Below are 24,115 nucleotides of genomic sequence, written 5' to 3' on the forward strand. Positions count from 1 at the left end.
TTTGTAAATTAGGTGTTCATTCTAAGTTATTTCTCGTGCATAGGAAAATGTTTTAAAAATGTATATTTATTGATTCCCTAATGGTATATAACTATAGGACAAATATAACTGTAAAAACAACCCCTGATGTGTGTGTATTGTGGAATGGCAGAAATACATTCAGTGATTTATCAGATATATAGATATACATATATATAGAAAGAAACAGAGGGGAACGTGTCTGTGTTTACACCTATATTTATCAATACATCTACCTATATTTATCTATCTCCTACCTCTGTCTACAGAGACAACCTGGGAGCGACCCACCCCAATAGTAATGAGGACACAGTGCACAGATATTGACTTACATCTGCAAATTTTTTACTGATAAAAAATACTTCATGCTTCAAGCTTTTGTATTTTTTCATAAACTATAGGGTCAAGACCCACTTAGTGAATTTCTTCAGACGGAGGACACTGGACAAGCTTCCCTTCCCTGGTGGAGTTTCTGGTGTCTAAGAAGTCTTGACCACCTGAATTTTTGCCAGCATATGCTACAGGTGGGTTCTCCGGTGTTTAGTAAGATGGTAGTTCTGACTGAATTTTTTTCCACATTCATGACATGTAAAGGGCTTCTCTCCAGTGTGAGTTCTTTGGTGTGTGTGGAGATTTGAACTTTGACTGAAGCTTTTCCCACAGCATGAACATTTATATGGTTTTATTCCTTGGTGTGTTGTTAAGTGCTTATTAAGATCTGAACTCCATCTAAACCTCTTATCACACTGCTGGCATTTATATGGCTTCTCTTCAGTGTGAATTCTTTGGTGCTTAATAAGATCAGAGCTAACTCTGAAGCTTTTCCTGCAGTCCTGGCACTTAAAAGGCTTGTCTTCTGCACGCTCTTTCTTGTGAAGATCGATAAGTCTCAGCAGCTCTTCTTTCCAGGGTGAAATTTTCATTCTTTCCTTCTGTGGAAAATCTTGGTGCCATTTCCCCACCCTGTGCGTATCACCATGATTTTCCTTGCCCGTTGTTTTCTGCGGAACTTTCACTCTGGCCTTTTTTGATACTATGTCTCCTGGTGCTTGTATTTCTAAGTCAGAAAGACATACAGGCTGTTGATTTTCAGTGTCATTTCTTAGCTTTAACCCTGCTGGAATAAACATAAGAATCAGCCAACTGATGGCAGATCAAGAAAACCATACGAATGGAGAGAAAAATTCAATGATACTTATTTTTAAAAAAATAGATAAGTAGAATCTTAAAATGTTATATCTTTGCAAAGGTTCTTATCAAGGTATATTTCTTTTCTTCCCATGGTGTATTTACCTGTAGGCAGCTCTGTGGGACTGTCCTTGAACTCCAGGGATCCTTGAACCCAAGGCTCTTCCCCTTGCTCTAGACAGGAAATCACTTGGGGTTTGGGGAGCACAAATAATGCTGTGAAATGGGAAAACTGAGGTCAAGAACTGTTAACAATGGTCCACACTAATTCCAGACTGTTTGAGGAAGAGCAAAGGACACTTTTATAGTTTGCTACCCCAAATGGTGAAATGCAGACTCTCATATCCAGTATCAGGTTTATACCATACTGCATCTGTGGGTGGATATGCAAAGCAAAGATTGAGAAATAAATCTAAGCTGGATCAATCAAAAGGACATAGGGAATGGGAATCCACTGCACGTGCCCCCTCTTCTGCTACCAAGAATACCCAACATTCAATCAAGGTGGAACAAACTCCAGAGATTGCAGGGAATACAGGCTTGTCGTATTAAATCTTTAGGAGGACTCATCCTGGATAAGAGCAAGTCTAGCAGAACCAATGTGAAGGTCAGTGGGTTGGGTATTATATGCATAAGTGATTCCTGTCATGATTATAGTTAACTTTTTATTTAGCTCTCAAGCACCAGACACTGCACTAGGAAGGAGTTCTAAAACTCCTATAACTCACTGGTTACGTACAGGAGGAGGAAATACACTAGAATCACTTAGTGGATTTTCTCTAAATATGGACTGCCAAGTATGGAAAGTATTAATCACTCAGTAATTCAAAAAATATATGTTGAGTGGCTAGGGTTTGCCAGGCACGCTCTATGGGCTAGAGACATAGTGGTGAAAGAGCCAAAGCCCCCTGATTCCATGGAGCTTATCTTCTAGGGGGAGAGTGAGACAATCAAACATCAATAAGCAAATAAAATGTCAAGAAGCAATAAATGTTTTGAAGAAAACTAAAGCACGGGAAGACAGCATTTAAGATTCTGCTTCTGTGAAGCTATTTTAGATAAGGTTGTGTAGAAAACCTCTTAGAGAAAGTGATATTTGAGCAGAAACCTAAAAGTGACAGTTTAGCCATGTGACAGAGAAGTGTGCCAGGTAGAGGAAAGGGGAAAGTAGAAAGGCACATGGCAAGTTCAAGAAGGGCAAGAAGACCAGCATGGCTAAAAGGACTAAACAAGGGCACAGTGGCAGATGAGGGCAGGGAAGGGAGCAGGGGCCAGATCTTGGAGGGTCCTGGGCATCTTGGTAAGAAGTCTGGATTTTTCTGAATGTGATGAGAAGTTGCTGTAAGGTTGTGAAGCAGAAAAATGTCACCATCTGACCAGGTTTTTTAAAAAGAGTCTGGCTGCTGTGTGGAAAACAGACTGTGGAAGGGCAAGAGTGGTGGTGGCAGGTGACAGTTGGAAAGCTACTGAGGTGGACCTGGATAGAGATGCCACTGGTGTAGACTAGGATGCTAACAAAGCAGGAGGTTGAAACACGGCGGGACTCAGAATATACTGTGTAGGTGGAGGCAAGAGAACTACTGATGCATTAGTTGTGGGGTATGATAGTAAGATTAAGGTAAAGGATGACTCTAGGTTTCTTGCTCTGAGCAACTGAGTGAATGGAGCTGCCCTTTGCTGAAATAAAAAAGATACGAGAAGAGCGAGTTTGGGGAGAAAAGAGAAAAGGGAGCCAGAATTCTGTTTAGGATAAGGAATGTGTACTTGGAAAAAGTTCCCAAGGTATCTGGATACACCTTTCCCCTGCCCACACCATCTAGTTGAGAACCAACTAGCTACTGGAACAGAGACTCTTTCATAGGGGTGCATTCCCAGTAAGCTGAGAACAAGACAGATGACTCAACTCCTACCCAAAGGGAGGGGAGAATCTTTACCTAGAGAGATGAGAGTCTCATAGTTTTCTTGCATTACATCATTGTAGAGGGCCTTCTGAGTGGGATCCAGTAACTCCCATTCTTCCTGGGAAAAATACATGGCCACTTCTTCAAATGTCAACAAGCTCTAAAGAAGAGAATGGGCTTCAGCTCAGTAGTTGCCACTACAGAAGCAGCCCTACCATCTGGCCCATGAACTGCATGGCAGGCCAGGCACTGAGGAATTAACAACACATAATTTTTAAAAAGGCAGAGAGGAAAGAGGCAAGGGCTCAGCCTGGGAGGTGCCCAGTTCCCCAGGGAGAACATATGGGCTAACACCCCCCTCTGAGCACCTGCTGGGCAGGGTGGGTCATGGGCAGCAGGGAAAGGCAGCCATAAACAGCTGGAAAGTAGAGCTCACCTGGGACTCAGGCAGAACAAGCTCAGGTGCCATTTTCCAGTCTTTGGTCTTTGTCTGCTCAGGAAAGGCTAGGATCTGGTGAGCAGGCACAGCTGTGGGTGGAAAAGAGCCAGAGGAAATTTCTCTTGCTTCTGTCTATGAACATCCTGAGCTCATTTCTAAAATATAGAAGATCCTGATTCTTTCAGTAGAGATGGGATACCTTTATAAGACATGGTACCTGGAAGTGCTTTTCTCATTGCAAACAAGAATCAAGCATCTACCAGCCCCTGCAACCGGTTCCCAGTTGACTGTCTTCAGTATTATGAGTGAAGTCAATAAAAACAAATCTTGTTTTTTTCCTTACATGACATAAATTGTTCTGAGTTGGGCAAAAATTAGAGGTGTTTGAAAACGCAGTACTCAGAGAGGCCAGCGTTCCAGGCAGAGAAAATGGGAAGGTAGACATTAGCTTTGAGAGTTCAAGAAACAGCAAGAAGACCAGTGTGGCTAAGAGGAATGAACAAGGGCACAAGTGGTAGGGGATGAGGACAGGGAGGGGAGCAGGGGCCAGATCTTGGAGGGTCCTGGGTGTCTCGGTAAGGAGTCTGTATTTTTCTGAATGTGTCAGAAGTCATCATAAGGTTTTGAAGCAGAGAAATGTCATGATCTGATGAGGTTTTTAAAAAAGTCTGGCTGCTGTGTGAAAAACAGACTATGGAAGGGCAAGAATGGTGGCAGGGAGTGCCAGTTAGGAAGTTACTGAGGTGGACCTGGATACAGATGCCACTGGCGTAGACCAGGATGCTAACAGAGCAGGAGGCTGGGACATGGCTGGACTCAGACTATACTGGGAAGATGGAGCCAAGAGGACTAGTGATAGATGAGTAGTGGAGTATGATGGTAAGATCATGGTAAAGGATGAACACAAGTTGTCTGGCTTGAATTATTGGGTGACTAGTGATGCCCATATGGAGATGGGAAAGATAAGAACAGATTTGGAGAAGAGGAGGGAGGGATTAAGAATTTTAGGATAAGGAATGAGCATGTGCACTTGGAAAAAGGGCCCCATGTGATCTGGATCTAACTTTCCTTGCCCACACCATCTAGTTGAGAACCAACCAGCTATTGGAACAGTGAGACTCTCTCCCAGGGAACATTCCCAGTAAGCTGAGATAAGACAGATCACTCAACTCCTACCCAAAGGGAGGGGAGAATCTTTACCTAGAGAGATGAGAGTCTCATAGTTTTCTTGCATTACATCATTGTAGAGGGCCTTCTGAGTGAGATCCAGTAACTCCCATTCTTCTTGGGAAAAATACATGGCCACTTCTTCAAATGTCAACAAGCTCTAAAGAAGAAAATGGGCTTCAGCTCAGTACTTGCCACTATAGAAGCAGCTCTTCCACGTGGCCCATGAACTGCAGGGTACGCGAGGCACTGAGGAATTAACAGCACAGGACTTTTTAAAAGGTGGGAAGGCAGGAAGGAGGCAAGGGATCAGCAAGCAGCCTGGGAGGTGCCCAGTTCCCCAGGGAGAACATGTGGGCTAACACCCCTCTGAGCACCTGCTGGGCACAGTGGGTCATGGGCAGCAGGGAAAGGCAGCCCTAAACAGCTGGAATGCAGAGCTCACCTGGGACTCAGGCAGGACAAGATGAGGTGCCACTGTCCAGTCTTTGGTCTTTGTCTGCTCAGGAAAGGCTAGGATCTGGTGAGCAGGCATAGCTGTGGGTAGAAAAGAGCCAGAGGAAATCTCTTGCTTCTGTCTATGAACATCCTGAGCTCATTTCTAAAATACAGAAGATCCTAATTCTTTTAGGAGAGATAGGACACGTCTACAAGTGTGTGCGGTGTGCAGAAGCGGCTTTCTCATTTTAAGTATCAAGTATCTACCAGCCCTGCCCCTAGAACAGTCTCTCCAGTTTTCATGAGCACAATTAATAAAAGAAAAACCTTTTTTTCCTCCTCTCATGACATAAATTGTTCGGAGTTAGGTAAAAACTAAACATATTTAAAAATGAAGTACTCAGGGACTCCAGTGTACTGTAGATGTAGTTTTTTATCTTTATTTTTCTCCTGGTACACAATTGTTTTCATATTCTGCCAATGACAGCCCATTTCTGGTCCCAATTCCTTCCGTATTTTACAAGAATGAGATGGTCCTAATCCTCCCCACTTTAGTAAAGAAGAGTTCATAATGTTATTACCAGGGTTCTGTGGTTTGGATATTTCTGTACTTTAGGCCAACCTCTACCTTCACCCACAGCTCTGCCACCTAGAGGGGGCACTGTAATTGCTAACATGGCTGCATTTGCAGATCCACAGAGCTGGGCACCCAGAAAATGCTCTCAATGTTCTGGCTGAACAAATGACTATCACAGCTCCCAGGAGAAGGAAATTATCATGAAGCTCCTTACCCCTCTCACACAAAGGCTCAGTTTCTTTATGAGTACTCCTGCTCAGCTGTTCTTGTAGACCCTGGTATGTACTCCAAAATTCTTCATCCTGGGACATGCCCACTGGCTGGGATTCTGCTAACTTCAGATTGAAGCCTGGGGCCTCTGCTGTTTCTCCCAAGAGCACTGCCTCCTTTCCCAGGTCACGAGCTGCAAGCTGGAAATAATTCCCATCCTTGTTACAACAGAACTTACTTTTGGTTTGGGAGCTGGTGGAAGAGGGAGTAAAAAGCATAGAGTCCAGATTGTGAGAAGTGTGAGACACTAAAGGAAATGACAAAAAGACTAAAAGAGGTATTGGGCCACCATTTTCCACAAAGAATTATCTACAAAATCTGGGAAAATTAGGATAAAAAGAAAAAGGGTGTGGCTACTGCCAGCCCTCCAACACAATATCCCCCACCCCTGTGCACAAAGCCCAGCTCAGACCACTAGCAAGGGTGCATAGCTACCTGTTCTCGTGCTGCCTTGACAGGCTTTCTTCCTTGACTTACGTCCCTGCCTCAGTGGTTTTCTGTCTTCTACTTTTCTCAAAAAATTAAGGAACTGAATAACAAAGTTGTTCTGTCAACCAGATTTTCCCCATGGCCAGGGAAGGTTTTCAGAGAATGGAGATGAAATGGAGAAAAAAGGGGAAAGAAAGAGTCTGGCTCCAACCTACCTCCAAATGATTATGAAACTAAACATATGCCTGCCATGTATTCTTCACAGCAGGCCTGAAGACAGTTGTATGTTGGCCCCTGCCCAAGGGCACACCTTGAATCCCCACTAACCAGCAGAGCCAAGGCCAACCACTAAGGGAGAGCAGTGGAGGCTCCTGTCTATGGTACAGAGAACACTATCCCTCTGCATCTTCTCTCAGCTACTCTGTTGGGATTTCTAAATCTTTGTTTCCATTTTTCCTTTGCACTTTTTCTCTTCCTTTGCCGTCATCCCCTAGTTGTTTGGTTTCTCCTTCCCTTTTTTTCTTTTTTTGTAAGGAAGATCAGCTCTGAGGTAACATCCACGCCAATCCTCCTCTTTTTGCTGAGAAAGACTGGCCCTGAGATAACATCCGTGCTGATCTTCCTCCACGTTACATGGGATGCCGCGACAGCATGGCCTGACAAGTGGTGCATTGGTGCGCACCTGGGATCCAAACCCGGGCTGCCAGCAGTGGAGCGTGCGCACTTAACCGCTGTGCCACGGGGCTGGCCCCTCTCCTTCTCTTTTTCATTTTCATTTTGGTCTCTAAGTGTTCTCCCTTTTTTGTTTGTTTGTTTGTTTTTTTGAGGAAGACTGGCCCTGTGCTAACATCTGTTGCCAATTTTCCTCCTTTTTTTCTTTTCCCTTCCCAAAGCCCCAATACATAGTTGTGTATCATAGGTGTAGCTCTTCTATGTGGGACACCACCTCAGCATGGCTTGAGGAGTGGTGAGTAGGTCTGCGCCCAGGATCTGAACCCTGGGCCACCAAAGCAAAATGCGCCAACTTAACCGCTACACCACTTGGCTGGCCCCATTTACCTTTTTTGAATCTCCCCCTTCTTCTCCACCTCTTAGTGCCTTTTATTTGTTTCTAAGAACTTAAGACCCGCGTCCTTGGCCAAGCCAGACTAGGCTTACCACGCTCAATTCACCCTGGCTCCAAAGAGGGCAAAAAGCAACCCTTTCTCTAAGGCCAGGAAGTCTCTGCCAGGATCCCCGAAACCTGTGGAATGACTATTGCTATGGGTCTGTGGTTTCAGGTCCTGCCTTAGATGTCCTATGGAAAAACAGAACAGTGACCTAATTCATCTTATTTCTTAAATAACTACTTCCAACCCCCATATATCTACCTTTATCCTAATTCATGCTACATATCTGGAATTTTTCTTCTCATCCCATTCCTTGTTTGATCAGATTCCCTCTGCAAGTGTTCTACCAGGGCCACAGCCTCCTCAATACTCTGTAGATGGTGCTTCTTTATCCCGGTCTAGGTGTCCCCGGGCAGAATGGTCAAGAACTACTCTAGCAGCAGCAGTTCCAAGATCAGCTCTTTTGAGTGTATCTCTGGCCGTAGCCACCAACGGCATAATTTGTAAAGTTGGCCCACAGCCTTACGGGCTTTAGCGCCTCAAGACAGTGGGAGCTCCGGAAATGCTAGCGAGAACTCTTGGAACTAAAACTGCTGACTTTACATTTGTGGGGTATTTTTCTTACTCTGGCTGGAGCTTTCTGTCACACGTCCCTTGGTCTCCCATAGAGCCTTGTTCTGAGGGTTCAAATACTCAGCCACTTCAGACCTACCGTCATCATTCTCCTCTAGGAACTGTTTTGCTCCTGTGTCAGACACCGCACGAGCACCACCTTTGACAACTGAGGTCCAGTTTGCTCTGGAAGAAAATCAATAAAAGGATCTTCTTCCTAAGGCAATGAGGACATGAAAAAAAAAGTGCATGTCAATAAGAAAGTCACATGAACTTTACAATTTGCTACAAGATTATGAGAGAAAAATGAACAGGTCTCGACTTGCCTACAAATGCCAACTGATGACTTTCTCTTTAAAAAAAAAATAATAATTTAGGAAAGGTTGCTGAGAAAATTGGCACCCACTGGCTGCAAAGAGTTTTGGGATTATCCAAAGCTTTAATTAATATGCTTCCTATCCCATCTTGCCCATGTGAAGGGAAGATCAGGAGAACATTCTGACTTTCTCCTATATTTTAAGCTATCGACCTAGTCTTCTGTCTTTAGTAAGGCAATACAACTTCTATGATTCTTCATCCTCTTGTGAAGATGGAAGCTTTCACTCTGTGGGAGATTTGAGTTGCCTTTCCATTCTATGAATACTGGCAGGAGAGCTGAGACGGTGAGACCAGAGTAGAAAGAAAGTAATTAGGGAAAAAGCAGCCTTACTCTTCTTAGACAGCACCCCCCAATTAAGTAACTAGATGCTCAACATTCTTCTTTTGCACGTCTTTGCAAGACGTATGAAGAGCAGTACGCAGAAGACTCACAACTGTATTTTTATGTTTCTCTTTACTTGACCTAGAAAAACTCACAGCTGATCTCTGTTTACAAAATCATCTAAACGCTAAGTCGCAGAAAAGCAGAGAATGGGAGTGGGTGATCATACGGTGACCCTTCTGCTGACTTTACATTTCTTCAAGGGTATTTAGACCTCCAAGCGAGGCTGAGGAGAACCATGAGCCTCCCTTTCCCTTAGGTGATCCAGAAGAAACGGCAACGAAATCTGTCCAGGATGCCAGGTCATTCACAAATGGCCAGCGCCTTGTCGCCTACGCCAGCTCAGGCGGCACGAGGACACTTGCTATACTTTTGCATCAGCAGAAGTTGACCTCTCTGAGGCCGACCTGCCCGGTTCTCCCGCGGTAACAGCAGCCAGCAAAGGAAACGCCAGCGGAGGCGGGAAAGTGGACGTGACTGCTCGCCCCGCCCCCGCCCCCGCCTCCGGACGGCCGACGGGCGCGCCCGGGAGCACGGTGTGAACGGGCAGTGGTCGAGCGGCTCCAGCCCGGCCCTGGGCGGTGTCTGCGCAAAGGGTAGAAAGAGGGGCCGCCGGAGCCTGCCGGTGGGCCTCGCCCCAGGCCGTCCCGCCGGACTCCGGGCGCCCGGCCCGGACACGCCGCCGCCCACGGAAAATGGCTGCCTCGCCTCGTCCGCCTTGCAGCGGCCGGCGTCTCTCAGGCGCTCGGGAGCCGACGCCGAGGAGGAAGGCGCTTCTTGTTACCTCAGAAAGCTCGGCTTCGTGGACGCCTCTCTGTTTTCCTCGGGCTCAAGTGCAAGTCGCCGCCCTCCCGGCGCCGCCCTGAGGCGCGCAGCTCTCCGCCCCGCACCACTCACAGGCGGCTCGCGAGCGGAGCCCGAGGGTTCGGAGGCGCAGGCCAGGTTCCACCACAGGCCCTGCGGGCTCCTCACGCTCGCCGGTACCCGCCCACCCGCGCGCGCGCCCGAACCGGAAGCGGAAGTGCTGCACCTTGGGGGAGTGGCTCCGTGCAGCTTGGCTGCGGGCTTCTCGGGAGGAGTCGGCGTCCTGTCCCGGTTCAGCTCTGGCGGCAGGAAAGAGTTAAAGCCACCGAGTCTGTAGGGCCACCAGGCCTAGAGGGCCCTGCGCGCGGCTCGGCGCGTGGATGTCGCCGTCTCGCGTCCCGGTTCTGGGAGGCGTTGCGCGTCCAGGTCGTTCCTCCGTCGCTTCAGGCGGCCCGCGGCGCCCGGTAGCCGGTAGCCCCGCCCAGTGAGGGTCGTCAGCCCTTGCACGCGACGGGCTCTCGGCCTTCCCGCGGCGCAGCCGAGCTGTCGGCCGGGGCTCGTGGCAGCCTCCGGGAGTGAGAGGCCGTTTTGTCCCGGTCAGGCTCAACGGCCCCTGAGGGCTTCGTACCCTTCTCTGGGCCGCGCATCCCTCACCACGATTCTGTTTTTTCTTGTGAGGTAGGTTTAACCTGTGAAATAGGTTCCATTTACAGTTCTTCTTGACAGAGAAATTGAGCCAAGAAGTGACTTGCTCAGGGTCACATAATTTACCAGTGGCGGCTGCTAGACGGGCATTTAGGTCCCCTGTTGTCCTTTCTTCTGCTTTTTCTGCTGCAGCATGCACCCCCCGGCCCCCGGAGGATGGGAACCTTCTTTTCATCTCGTATCTCCTGCAGTGTCTGGCAGTTACCGCGGTAAGACAGGCGTTCCATAAATATTTACTGAGTCTCATTTATAAGAATCTGAGTATTTCGGGTTGTCGGTGTTCTCCTAATTAGGAGTGTTTTCGTAGTGTCAGCCTCTACCAATCCAGTGATTCTTTACTAAGTCTGCTATGTGTAGCTCGCGTTACAGAGCCTGTAAGACAGTGTCTTTGATTGAAGCAATCTAGTAAGAGGACTGAGGCAGTGTCACCAATATCAGTAACACAAGGTAGGAAAAGGTAAGACATGAGCTGAACGGCTGTGGGAATTCCAAGGAAATGAAAGTTGATTTTTGGTTGGGGAAAATTATAAACGACCTTGAGGGATTTGCTCAGAGCAGAGAGTGGGATCACATTCCCGGCAGAGGGAAAGGTAAGAGCGAAGAGCAAAGCCTTGAAAGCTGAAAAGATTAGAGTGAGAGAAAATCTGTAGTACATTTCTAGTAAATGTAATTGGGCTACACATTTAGAAAAAGAGTTAAAGTTAGAAAATGAGTTCCTGTGGACCTATTATGGAGTGCTTTGAATGGGAATGAAGAGGTTGCATTTAATAAAGTAAATCCTGGAGCATTATTGAGGGTTTTTGAGGGAGTTTCTTTCTAGGGCAGTTCATCTGGAGATAAGCTTAAGGCAGGAATGAAAATGGGATACCGTTACAAGGCCATTATGCTGTTTTTGCTTTTAGATAGAATGGTGTTTCACTCCTCTGTGCTCTAGGTTTAGATCCCTTTTCAGTGAGAGAAAAGGATTAAACAAAGGCAATAGTAATGAGCATCTGCCTAAGTCTCTTGAATATGTTTCAGATCAGGTTTATTTCCCTAGAATCTCTGTCAGGTTGGGACTTAGTTTCTTCAGATTAATTATTGTTTCCAGTCTCTCAGAACCAGTGGACAGTAATGTTCTGAGCATTGAGATCTTCATCATCTGGCCCAAGGCTGAGCGTATAATTGGAACTTATTAAATTGAATAAATGAAGTTCTGCCAGCAGTGCCCTTGGATGTCATTGGCAGGCCTGATTCATAACATGGGTAGAAAGTTGTTTAGGGACGATGGGGAGAAGAAAGTGGGAAAACAAACCCAGTGAAAGTAAGAAAAGGAAGCAAGTCACAAATGGTGAATAGTGAATGAGGGCCACTGATGATATTCATTGTTTGAAGTTTGGTGTCATAGTGCTTACCCTTGCCGCAGAGCCCACAAACGTCCCCTGAGTCTTTCGTTTTGATTTCACCTTCCCCTGCCTGTGCACTTTTTGAGAAATGATGAATGTACAGCTGAGAAGCAATGGAAGCAAAACATGAGACACCACACAACTGCTATAGCGTGCTGAATATTTTTGGTGCTGCTGTTGAGTAACAAATACCTTGTTTTTTCTTTTTCCATTTATAATAGTTATCACTTAGTAATTGCCTTAGTTGTAGCTGAGTCTTTTAGAAAGTTGCATGATCTTAGGCTATCATTATCTCTGCATCCTTTTATCTATCATATTCTTTCAGGATCCCCTTAGTGCTCCATAAATGATTTGGAGATCCAGACTAGGGTGAGGGAGCAGTGCCCAGAAAATGCCAAGGAAGCTGTGGCTCTGGTTGAAGATGTACAGAGAGCGCCTGGGCAAACGGTGAGAAAAGGAAGGCAGAACCTTGTGGTTTTGGTTATGAAAAAGTTGGTGTGAGGAGCACAGGAATCCAGTTACGGGAGAGGTGCTCTGTTCAGAAATGCACAGCAGCCGTCTGCCAGCCACCAGAAGGTATTAGCTGTCTTGGGTTGGCCCTGTGTGCTTAATCTATGGGAAGAATTTCTCATTTGCTGAAATAACTTGGACATTCATATAGTCAGTGAATGTTTAGAGTCCATAATTAAAGCAGTAAAAACACTCAGAAAAGTTCTCCAAAACACAGCCAGGGGAAGGACAACTATGCCCAGGTCAGCAAAATTGGAGATGTTGGTGAATTAACATCTAATTTCTCTTGCTAAAAGGTTCCTTGAAGGCAGAGTGCCGTGTGTTGTACACTAAACAAAGTTTTATTAGAGCTGGTCCTTGCTGCCTGGATAAAGTGATCAGTCTAGGACATGGGGGGTTTCCCAAAATATCCACTCGTGGAGATAGTGGGGCAAGGTCTCTCCAAGGGAGCATTTGAGCTGAGATGTGAAGGAAAAGAAGCAACCAGTTGTGTCAAGAGCTGGGAGGGCTGAGGGCACAGCACCCTCCAAGAGCCTCAGGTGGGAGAGGACTTGGCTGATGTTTGAGAAAGAAGTGGGGACTTGTGGCTGGAGCTTCAGGATCAAGGAGAAGAGTGGTATGAGAGAAGATGAGAGAGGAAGGCAGTGGCCACTTTATGCTGGGCCTTTCAGGCTGCAAAGAGGAGTTTGGCTTTTATTCTACATGCAGTGGGAAGCCACTGAATGGTGTTAACATGGATGGATGTGATCTTACATTTTACAAGATCTACTGGATTCCGTGTAGAGAGTATGGGTTAGAGGATCCAGGAGCAGAGAAGATGCAGGGTGGCAGTTAAAAGGCAATGACCACAGTCCAATCCAGACAGAGGATAGTGTCCTGGACCAGACTGGAGGGTGCGGAGAGGGAGAGAAGAGGATCGATGCAAGGGATCTTTTGAAGATAGAACTGGCTGGACTTGGTGATGCATTGGATTTGAGGGGAGAGGAAATGGCAGTAGTGCTGAGATCACAGGAGCTCTCTAAAGAGAAAGCTGATGTTCTCACTTCTAACACGTGTACACTACTTTTAGCACTTCTGGTGTGTTGGGCTCTGTGCTAGGTGCACGCATGTAAATGATCTTACTCACTTGAGACTAAGTTATTGAGACCAAATTCTGTTCATTTTTATTTTATTACATTGGCCCTGAGAATATTTCTCTTCTACTTCCTTATGTCTTCTATCACTTTTTTTTTTTTTTTTTGTGAGGAGATCAGCCCTGAGCTAACATCCGCCAATCCTCCTCTTTTTTTGCTGAGGAAGACGGCCCTGGGCTAACATCGGTGCCTATCTTCCTCCACTTTATATGGGACGCCGCCACAGCATGGCTTACCAAGCAGTGCGTCGGTGCGCGCCCGGGATCCGAACCAGCGAACCCCGGGCCGCCGCAGCGGAGCGCGCGCACTTAACCGCTTGCGCCACCGGGCCGGCCCCTTCTATCACTTTTTAATGCCACTCTTAGGGGTTGTAAAGTCCAGCTTAGGCAGGAATTTGTAGTGACTGATGATAGGGTCTGTTCTAGGTCTTGGATTCTGGGAAAGACTTGAGAGTGCTTTTTGAGGAGATGGCCCCTTTAGGAGGAGCCACTGAGATCCCACCTGAAACAGGGAGTTCATCCAGAGGAACAGACTTTGAAGGGGTCACGGAGCTCACACCATAGACCATGTGAACAGTCAGAAGGTAAGCAGAAGCCTCTGCCCTCAGCCGAGGTCGGGGAGGAACCATCATCTATTGGAAATGCAGGTCTGAGTTTGAGTCTGCCCCTGGGTTCCAGATTAAATGCCTTTGAAATATAGGCAAAAGACAAGATTTCAAATTTTATTTAATGGTAATAACACTTGAAATAGGGGTGGAGATTATTTATGTGTTAGCCTAATTCTCTTTTATTTCAATTTAATTCTTTTCCTTCTGAATCAGGCATATTAAAGAGGAACATGTTTACCCTCACCTTCTGCATAGCAGTTCTTCATATACTTAAAGACATTAAACCCCCTTTCCCATCCAGCTTAAGTTCTTCCAGAACAGATTTCTCCTATTATTTTTGCTTTTCTTCCAAAGTTGTATTTGTTATTTATAATGGTCCTAAGTATTTTAGAAAAATTTTTTTGATTAAAACAATTTTTTTTAATTGAAGTGACATCCACATAACATAAAATTAGCCATTTTCAAGTGAATGATTCAGTTGCATTTAGTACATTCACAGTGTTGTACAATCACCACCTCTATCTAGTTTCAAAACATTTTCATCCTCCCAAAAGGAAACCCTGTACCCATTAAGCAGTTTCTTGTCATTCTCTCTCTGTGGATTTGCCTGTTCTGGACATTTCATAGAAACAGTTCTACGATATGTGACCTTTCGTGTCTAGCTTCTCACTTAGTGTGTTTCAAGCCTGTATCACTGCTTTGTTCCTTTTTATGGCTGACTAATATTCCATTGCATTGCCACACCAAGGCTCTATCTTTAGAGGTCTCTTTCTGTGAAGCACTTTGGCTGCATACATTTCTGGACACCTAAAGGCCACTGCTGCCTTTCCTGCTTAATTGAAAGCTGCCATTACAGGTTACTAAGTAATTTTTAAAAGCCAGCTCATCTTTATATAACTAAATCCTAGAGGAAAACATTGCGTTTTCATGCTGTTCAAATTGGCAAGCTACTATTGATGACATGGAAAATAGTCTAAGAGGTTTATTTGCTTTATATTTTTTTGTGTCTGTGTGAAGAATATTGGCCTTGAGCCAGCATCCATGCCCATCTTCTTCTATTTTGTGTGTGATGCCACCACAGCATGGCTTGATGAGTGGTGTGTAGGTTGGCACCTGGGATTTGAACCTCGGAACCCCAGGCTGCTGAAGGAGAATGTGTGAACTTAACCACTACGCCACCGGGCTGGGCCCACTTTTGTATTTTTTGAGCGAAGTAAATACTCTTATCTAATTATCTTTATAAACTTTGCCACTTAGCATTTATTTCCTTTCCTTGGGAACACATTTGCTCTGTGGTGTGTGGTTTCTGAGGCTTTAGGGTCTGTGAGTAAAGAGGGGCAGGAGTCACTGTTCCAGGTGTCGCCCTCCGCCTCCCCCCCGCCCCCCCACTCACCATGGCCATGGGCTGCTCAGATCCCAAGTGTTGTAACCTCCCCGGGGGTCACAGAACTCTGAGTGTCCTCTGAAGTTCATCAAAATGAACCACTTTGTTTGTAGACTTCTTGAAGGTGGGGATTTGGGAAAGAGTATATTATTTTGGTCTGAAGAAAAATAAAAGGTTTGAGTTACTGTGGTATTTTTAAGTGTACTGTGGTTATCTCTGGGTGGTGGGGCTATAGGAGATTCTCTCCCATTATTCCGTTAAAAAATTTTTTTCTATAATGTGCACAATTTCTTTAGCATGAAATAACTTTTTTTTTAAAGCTGTTATGCCAAGAAGAATCTGGTGAAAGGAACTTCTAAACACATGGAGAGTCCATTGCCTATGGCAGTGGTCCTCAAACTTGAGTGTGCTACAGACTTATCTGGGGCGTGTGTCCAAACAGATTCCCAGGCAACACTCCCAGCATTTCTGATTCAGAGGATCTGAGGTGGGACCCAGGAATATGCATCTCTGATGGGTTTCCAGATGCAGCTCAAGCTGCTGGCCCAGGGACCCCATTCAGAACCACTTCTCTGTGGCTATTGTGTAGAAGCTGCCCTCTAACAGTGGCTGTTTCTCCCCCAGCCTGGCTTACTCCGCAGGCTCCCAGGAACCTTCCTCAGACGAGGGGTCGTCAAGACCAGGAGACAGGTGCTGTGGTCTGGATAGAAGGTGCCCAGGTGAGCTGTGGTCGACAACTTTTGTCTCTTCAAATTCCCTTGTCACCTTGCACTCACTCTCACCTTAAAACCCCCTCTTTTCCAGAGATGTTAGCAAGATGTCTTAGGTGGTCCATTGAGCTTCTCTTGCCTTGTTTTCTTATTCTGTCTACTGTGCCATCATCACGTGGCTCCTTACTCACTCTGATCCTTGCCTTAGAGGCCTGACCTCCCTCTGCCTTGCTTTGCCCTTGATCTGATGACTGTGGTCCTGTTTCTGCCCCACCCCGGGCTAGAGTGGTGCTATTTTATTGGTAGCAGCAGACCCTGGTATTGTTATGGGCACCAGTCATGTGTGAGGATGGAGCCATATCCCTGTCAGGAAAGACAGATGTACCATGTTCCTCTACGTGGGTGTTGCACAGAAGAATGACCGAACAGAAACATCTCACTGGGTAAGGATCTGTATTCCCTTTAGGTCCAGAATGGATGTGTTCAGTTGTTCAGAGAGAAAGAGAGAGACTGAAAGAATCCGAGAAGGAAGGAGGCACATACAGGCAGTGGGGAACCTGTTAGGTAGAGGGAAAGAAGGAAATAAACAGGAAAATACTGAGAGTAGGCAGGAGACACAGAGACAGGAAGACACAGACACTGTGACAGAGACAGAGAGACACAGACAGAGACTGAAAGAAAGGGAAAGCAAGAGAGTCAGAGGGTTCACGACAGGGATGGACAGCATGTGTGACAGTGAGCAAGAACAAGAGAGAGGGTGTGAGACTGAAAGCAATGGGGACAGAGAGTGCAGGGAGATAAAGGATAGAGGGGGAGGGGAGACAGAGAGACAGCAAGAGAAACACAGCACAGGAGACAGACAGCAGCCATAGGCTGTGGGAGGAACAAATGAGAGATGAATGAACGTGTGCCCACGCACACAATGTGCTATGTCCTGAGTGGCAGAGGAGATTAAAAAACAAAACAACCTGACTGTGACAGTCTACTTCTGTGTCCAGGCCCTTTGGGAGGCACCAAGAGCCCTTTTTCAGAGTCTCAGGACTGATCTCTTGCCTTCCTCAAATGACTTCTGTCCCATCTGAGCTGCTGCTCCTCGGTGCAGCCTCCCTGACCGTCAGATTCACAGACAGATGCTCTGCAGCTGGCTTGGGCCTTGATGTCTCCTCCCTGCTTCTTCACTTGTAGGGTTTCCCAGTCATGGTCCACGTGTCATCTCTGGGCTGGATCAGAAAGAACACTAGGGACCTGTACCCCCCATATTCACAGCTACAGAGCAAGGAAGAGTTTTGAGTTGCACAAGTGAGACTGGAATGGAAGCCCATGAGACACCAATAGAGGGGGAAGAAAAAATCAGGGTGACGCAAAATAGCTGGCCTCGGCAGACAAGAAAGTGGCAGTCTGGGCCTCTGAGAAAGCCGGGACTTTCCTGTGTGTTCTCAGTGAGCCTCGGTTTTATGAGAAACTCCAGGTGCACCAGTAAAGCAGCCAGCTATGCGGGGAAGTCACTGAGCTATTGTGTTAACAAGGTTTCCACCAGACTCTGGAGCAGTGTTGAACCAAGTTCAGAAGCCTCTGGGTCAGTTCCTGTCGAGCGAGGCAAAGCCACAGCCCAGAGCACTGTGCCTTTCAGGACGAGATGGAAGCTCTGCTGGCCTCACATGGCTCCTCCAGTTCTCCCAGGACCTTGGCAGATCGGGCTGTTGAGGCCAAAGGGCCAAGTCAAGGCCCATGGAAATGGAAAGAGCTGGGGTACAGGGACATGGTGGAGGGCTCAGATAGCTACCCATCTGACAGCAGGCAGCCAGTCCAGGAAAGTGGGAGCCCCAGCACATGTGAGGACCTCTCTGCACATGTGTTCTGGTACTGATCACCTATAAGCAAACTTCCCCTCACGGGGCCATGTCTTCCAACTCTGAATCGAGATGGTTCCTGTTCCCTCACTGTATGGGTACGTTGGGATAAAGGCTGTAGTGGATACCAGTGTGAAGCCATTCATTTGGCCATGTGCAGATTACACAGAGGGAAAAGTAGTACCTAAACTTCTATGTTGTCTGGATAATCCAGGGAGTTTTCTTTTGAGTTTTGAAATTGGAAAGCCAAAGCCAGGTGTGTTTCTATCATGAAAGTAGTGAATTGTCTGGCTAGGTGCTATATCTAGATTTAGTCACTAGAACATAAAAGAATGAAGATGATGTTAGCCTGGGGAATGAGTGCTGTATTCTCTATGGAAAGTAGGTGATGTCCTAGCAGGTGCCATTGTGTGAATTTAAGAGGCTGTCATTTTAGTCTAGTTAACAGGTTCCATTGCAGCTGCAGGACAATGGAGCAGAATAAGAGTGATCAAGAGTGCAGGGGCAGAGGGTGGGTTGCAGTTTTTGTTTGAGTTGTCAGAGTAGTCCTCATTGAGAAAATGACATTGGAACGAAGACTTGAAGGAGGAGAAGGAACAAGCCATGTGGCTCTCTGGGGGAAGAGTGTAACACACAGAGGGAATGGCCAGTGCAAAGGCTCTGAGGCTGGAGCGAGTCTAGGCAAGGAGGCTAGTGTGACTAGTGCAGATTGAGAGAGGATGAGAGCAATAAACAAGATCAGAGTCATGTCACATGGGGCAGTGCTATTGAAAGTGACATGAACTGAAATGGAGAGGAAGCGTTTAGAAATTTCATCACTGTACATCACTGTACTATCCAACTGCATGTTTATTATATTTCTAAAAATAATAAAAAAAAACCTGGTTCTTCGCAGATAATTTGAGAAGCACTGTTTCAGGCCTTGTGGCCCTACATATAGAACTTTGTAAGGACTTGGACTTTTTCTGAGTGAAATGGGGTGGCTTTGCAAGGTTTCTGAGCAGAGGAGTAACACTTTCAAAAGGATCACTTTGAGTATTTCAATGTATTTGGCTCTTTACCTAAACATTTGTTTGTGTCTCCTTTTTGTTACACAGATTTTCATAGGACTGTGGCCTCCTTGAAGGCAGAATCCATGTCATGTTGATACTTGCATTTCTCAGTGGCATAGTAGGTGCTCATACATGTTAGTTGAATTGAGTGAAGGAGGTGGCCCACTTTGACAGCTGGGTTGAAAATAGACTGTAGGAGGTCAAGAGTAGAATCAAGAAGACTGGATAGGTGGCTACAGCAGTTATCCAGGTTTGAGATGATGGCTCAGAGCAGAGTGGAGGAGAGAGGGTGATGAGAAGGGGCTGCTGCGTGCCCTTTGGAGCATCATGACCAGATGTTATCAGAACCCACTTGCCGGGACAGCTCTAGACAAATGAGCCCTCACTGACCGGCCCAGACAGGCACCCCTTTGAGGAGTGTGTGCAGTGGTCTGGAGCAACTAGCCATCTTGTCTGCTCCATTCAGACGTTTACTTCTTATTCTCAGCTTGGGATAGTAAGTGCTGTAAGTTAGTTTCTTGCATCTACACTGATGACAGGAGATATAAACAGTCGGGGATGGGTCAGATCAGGAGGTACTCGGGCATCAGAGGTGGCAGTAGGCAGAAGTATCCTATAACCAGCTCTTCTCTCCTCTGACTCTTTGCTTCCCTCCGAGTCTCGCCTGTTCACCATGTCCTCTTATGCGGCCGTAGGCCCTCAGGGATTCCCACAACCGGAGGCAGGCAAGCACTACCCTTATCGTGAGTCATATCATAGGGGAAATGAGTGGGATTCAGGGTAAAGAGAAATAAAAAAGGCCGCTTTATGTCTGCAACTCCTTCTCAGCTGAAGAGGATGTCTTTTCCACTACACTGAAAGTTTTTGTTTTAGGAAAAAAGCCCACAGTGAGATATGTTCCCAGGAATGACAGCAGCCAGTTGTGGCATAGTTTGAGAAACTAGGATGTAAGTTCTTGGGCTGCTAAAAGCCTGCACTGTGGTATCTGGTCCTCTCTTATCTGATCGCTGTGTTTCTTGTGCCCTGGCAGCAGGTGTGCACTGGGGCTATGAAGAGACCAAGACACTCCTGGCTGTTCTCAGTAATTCTGAGTTTCATGAAAAACCCCAGATCCATGAGCAGAACATCCAGATCTACAGGCCGCAGCAGAACAAGTGCAGGAGCAGGGCTTTCTGTGGACCCCAGAGCAGTGTCGCACTAAGGTCAAAATCCTACAGTCGCATTACCGCAAAGTGAGGAGAGGCCATGTGCCTGAGCCTTGTATCTTTCATGAGGAAATGGATGCCCTTTCAAGCTCCTGGGCCTCTGCAGCAACTGTGGCAAGTGATGCTGTTCCTGGCCAAGAGGGAAGTGATATGGAGGCTGGAGAGCTGAGTCTGCAGAACAGGGAGCCCACAGAGGTTGGAGAAGGTACCACTGTGGGTGCTGCAGCAGGGGATGAAAAGGACTTCAGGGATCCTGGCCAGGAAGTTAGCAGATTTGACCTGTCAGTCCTGTTCCCAAACAGACTTGGTAAGACTCTTGGCTCTGACAGTCAAAGGATGGGAAGTCCACTTAGAGACCATTAGCCTGGCAATGAACAAGGAGCCATTTCTGCTCCTGGCCTTGCCGTCATCTTGGTGTTGACTTGATACAGGCCAGGGAGTCTTGGTTTTCATGGTGTTTGAAGATTCTTTCCCTTGCTCTTTAGACTCCAATTTTGCCTTTGCCAGCCTCTTTCACAGAGTCCATGCCATTTTTTCCCATGAAGTTCCACATACTTTGCTTCCTTAGATTGCCACTTAGGCCCCCAGCCCAGACTCTCTCTCCTTCCCTCCTCCTCCAGCACTGATCCTCCTTTCATGATCTAAGGCTGCACTTGCTAGCTACTCAGCAACTTGCTTTCTTCATGTTTGAGCTGGCCGTTCAGGGTGGCCTTTTGTTTTTCTCTTCACAAAAACTTGGCCATTCAGGAATTGAGGATACATGTACAGACAGATTGACAGATGACACAGAACTTGACTCTTTGCTTCAGTTTTGTCATTGTGTCAGATCATCCAAGAAGAAATAGGAGAAAAGTTGGTGGAGTTTAGGGTATATTTGCCTGTGACCACAAATTTGGACCTTAAAAATATTGCAATTGGGGGCCGGCCCTGTGGCTTGGTGGTTAAGTGTGCGCGCTCCGATGCTGGTGGCCCGGGTTCGGATCCCGGGCGCGCACTGAGGCACCACTTCTCCGTCCATCCTGAGGCCGAGTCCCACATACAGCAACTGGAAGGATGTGCAGCTATGAGATACAACTATCTACTGGGGCTTTAGGGGGAAAAAATAAATTAAAAAAAAAAAATATTGCAATTGGAAAGAGAAACTTAGGCTTTTAATTAGCAGAAGACTGAATCACATGAAGAAATCCAATTAGGTATTTCTTCTTAATCAAGTTCAATTGTAAGTTTTTTCTCATTCCATTTGTTTCCTTCTCTCCAGTCCGTTATATTTCTGTTCTTTCAGATTTTGAGATCAAGAATGAGATTAAAAAGAAGAATCTGAAATGGAATGACTCAGAAGAAGCAGACATGAACAAGGCTTTACAGAGAAATTCTAGTGAAGTTTTTTGGCACTCTGAGCTAAAAAGAGGCTGAAAGGGTGAGCCAATGTCAAGAAGGCAACGTAGATGTTCCCCAGGGGATAGTGACGAAGTAACCCCCATCCCAGGAGAGGATGAGTCACTAGAGACTTCCTACTTGGAAGAAGGCCTGTGCACATCTCCTGTGTGGGAGAAAGTGTTCTCAGAGTTCTCCCTCTCACCACCAGCCAGCTCCTGAACTGGAAAAAACTTCTCAATGTCACGAATGTGGGAAAAGCTTTAGCCGAGGTTCTTATCTTGTTCGGCATCAAAGAATCCACACAGGAGAGAAGCCTCACAAGTGCAGTGAATGTGGGAAGGGCTTTAGTGAGCGCTCCAACCTCACGGCACACCTAAGAACTCAGGGGAGAGACCCTATCGGTGTGGGGAATGTGGGAAAAGCTTCAACCAGAGCTCCAGCCTCGTTGTCCACCAGAGGACGCACACTGGGGAGAAGCCATATCAGTGCACTGTCTGTGGAAAGAGATCCAACAACAGTTCCCAGTTTAGCGCCCACCGGCGAGTGCACACTGGGGAGAGCCCGTACAAGTGTGTGCAGTGTGGGAAAAACTTCAACAACAGCTCTCACTTCAGGGCCCACCAGAAAACCCACACTGGGGGAAAGCCTTACAAGTGTTCTCACTGTGCAAAAAGCTTCACTAAGAACTCTGCCCTCGTCCGCCATTGGGGGGTACACATGAAAGAGATACTCACATCACAGGAAGGAGCAGAGATGCCATGAGTGTGTAGGAAACCTGACAGATCAATTCTTTAGGTGAACATATTTTCCTTCGAGCTTCCTTCTGCTTATGGAGAGTTCTACTAGCCAATCCCTGGCTTAGCAGTAGAGTGATTGACAACCAGTTAAGCACTTAAGAACCCTGCCCAGCAGTAAGAATCAGGATAAGAATGATGAACTCTTTCTAGCTCTGTGTATGACTCCAGAATCCTGTCTCACTGTGGTCCTCAGTTTTGCTTTGAATGAAAGAAGGCTGTAGAATCCACAAGTCTTGTGGGGAAACCATGGTATCTTTCTTCTGAACAGATGGTGGGTGGCCAGTGTCCTGAAAAGTGTTTCTGGTCCGTGCCAGAGAAGAAATTCTTCCTCCTGGTTAGCACATCTAGAAGTTAACAGCCTGGATCTATTCTAAACCCATAATTGACCTCTAGGCACCTACTGTTATGTACTACTGCTACCTTCAGAGCAGATCACTGCTCTGTAACCCAGCCACCACCAAAATGGGAACAAAGGAGGGAAGGATAGGTTAAGCAAATGTGTAATACTAAATCTAAGTGACTTAATCTTAGAGCAAGGGTAACTTCTAGGGTAATATTTGTAAGATTTCTCATCTTACTATCACCTCCACCCCAGTTACTGGTTTCTTTTCTCTTATGGTAAATGGTTTCTACAAGTTTATATGCATTACTATTTCTGCTGTAAATAAAGGTGTTTCTCCCTCCACTTTCCTGGCCTTTGGTTGTAATTTTCTCCGTTAGAAACGTTATGCAGAAGCCTGCAGGGTCCTGAAGAGGATCTAAGTATAGAACCTTCATCAGGGCGGTAGGACATGGCAGAGAAAGATTAAGGGGCAGGAAATGGGGAGAGGAGGAATAGAATTGGGTTGGGAAGACGTTGAGGTATCACTGAGAAGGGCGATCACAGGAGTAAGGAAAATACAAGGGCTACTGGAGGTTCTGACTACAGGTGAATGGAAGAGTGAGTGTGAGGAACACTAAGAACCAAATTTAAAACTTATCCAGAACAAGGCATAAATATTTAAGCCTTTGTGAAATCACCATGGAGAGAAAGTGTTAAGAGATGGGTGTGTCGTTGATGGTTCTTGGCCTGTGCATGCAGTGTGTTAGTTCCTTAATTAAGCTATGGTGAAAAGCAAGTGTCATGGTGTCTGCACGAGGCTTTTTGTTGTCGTCGTTTTGTTTTTTTGAGGAAGATTTGCTCTGAGCTAATAGCCATTGCCTATCTTCCTCTTTTTGCTTGAGGAACATCTGCCCTGAGGCAACATCCACGCCTATCTTCCTCCACTTTGTATATGTGTTGCCACCACAGCATGGTTTGACGAGCAATGCAGGTCTGTGCCCAGGATCTGAACCCATGAACCTGGGCTGCAGAAGTGGAGCACACCAAACTTAACCACTGTACCATGAGGCTGGCCCCTGCTTGAGCCTTTTGAGGAATTAAATATGAGCAAAGGAGAATGTACATTCTACCTCAGCCCAAAATTTTTAATTTGGGGGAAAAAGGAAAAGCAAAGGCGGGACGTAAGAATATACGTCATTGTTTCCTCAGGTTAAGCCTTGCCTGGGCCACTCCACATTTGCCTGCATACGCTGTCCTGGAGCGTGGCCCTAGGACGAGCTGTGCAGGCCAGTTCCTAGACTCACGTACTTACCTCTGCTCTACACAGAGGGAAAAATAACATCTTTGAAAAGCCTGAGCAAAGGCA

The 24,115-nt window shown here is 46.4% G+C and overlaps 2 protein-coding genes and 1 pseudogene across 7 annotated transcripts in view; 2 read left to right on the plus strand and 1 right to left on the minus strand.

Moving 5' to 3' along the window:
* Positions 1-458: 458 nt before the first annotated feature.
* Positions 459-9,817, minus strand: LOC131422719 (zinc finger protein 75A-like). 6 transcript variants are annotated; one of them, XM_058570184.1, is made up of 9 exons: positions 9,693-9,816; positions 8,249-8,365; positions 5,943-6,138; positions 5,159-5,250; positions 4,747-4,873; positions 3,544-3,635; positions 3,141-3,267; positions 1,312-1,422; positions 459-1,075 (listed from the first exon to the last, which is right to left on the minus strand). In XM_058570184.1, exons 2-9 carry the CDS (start codon positions 8,255-8,257, stop codon positions 537-539), a joined length of 1,293 nt encoding a protein of 430 aa, XP_058426167.1. In that variant the 5' UTR covers positions 8,258-8,365; positions 9,693-9,816; the 3' UTR covers positions 459-536. The 6 variants fall into 6 exon arrangements, with proteins under 6 accessions (XP_058426167.1, XP_058426166.1, XP_058426165.1 ...); XM_058570183.1 differs by having other exon boundaries at positions 459-1,132; XM_058570182.1 differs by having other exon boundaries at positions 459-1,135.
* Positions 8,738-23,112, plus strand: LOC131422030 (zinc finger and SCAN domain-containing protein 32-like; annotated as a pseudogene).
* TIGD7 (tigger transposable element derived 7) overlaps positions 10,356-24,115 on the plus strand; it is a 94,445-nt gene continuing 80,685 nt past the window's right edge. Inside the window, exon 1 of the mRNA XM_058570181.1 lies at positions 10,356-10,390. The gene's annotated coding sequence lies outside the window, so the exon portion shown is untranslated. The remainder of the gene's footprint in view (positions 10,391-24,115) is intronic.

Source organism: Diceros bicornis, chromosome 26 (genome assembly GCF_020826845.1).
Source record: "Diceros bicornis minor isolate mBicDic1 chromosome 26, mDicBic1.mat.cur, whole genome shotgun sequence".
NCBI classification, from domain to species: domain Eukaryota; kingdom Metazoa; phylum Chordata; class Mammalia; order Perissodactyla; family Rhinocerotidae; genus Diceros; species Diceros bicornis.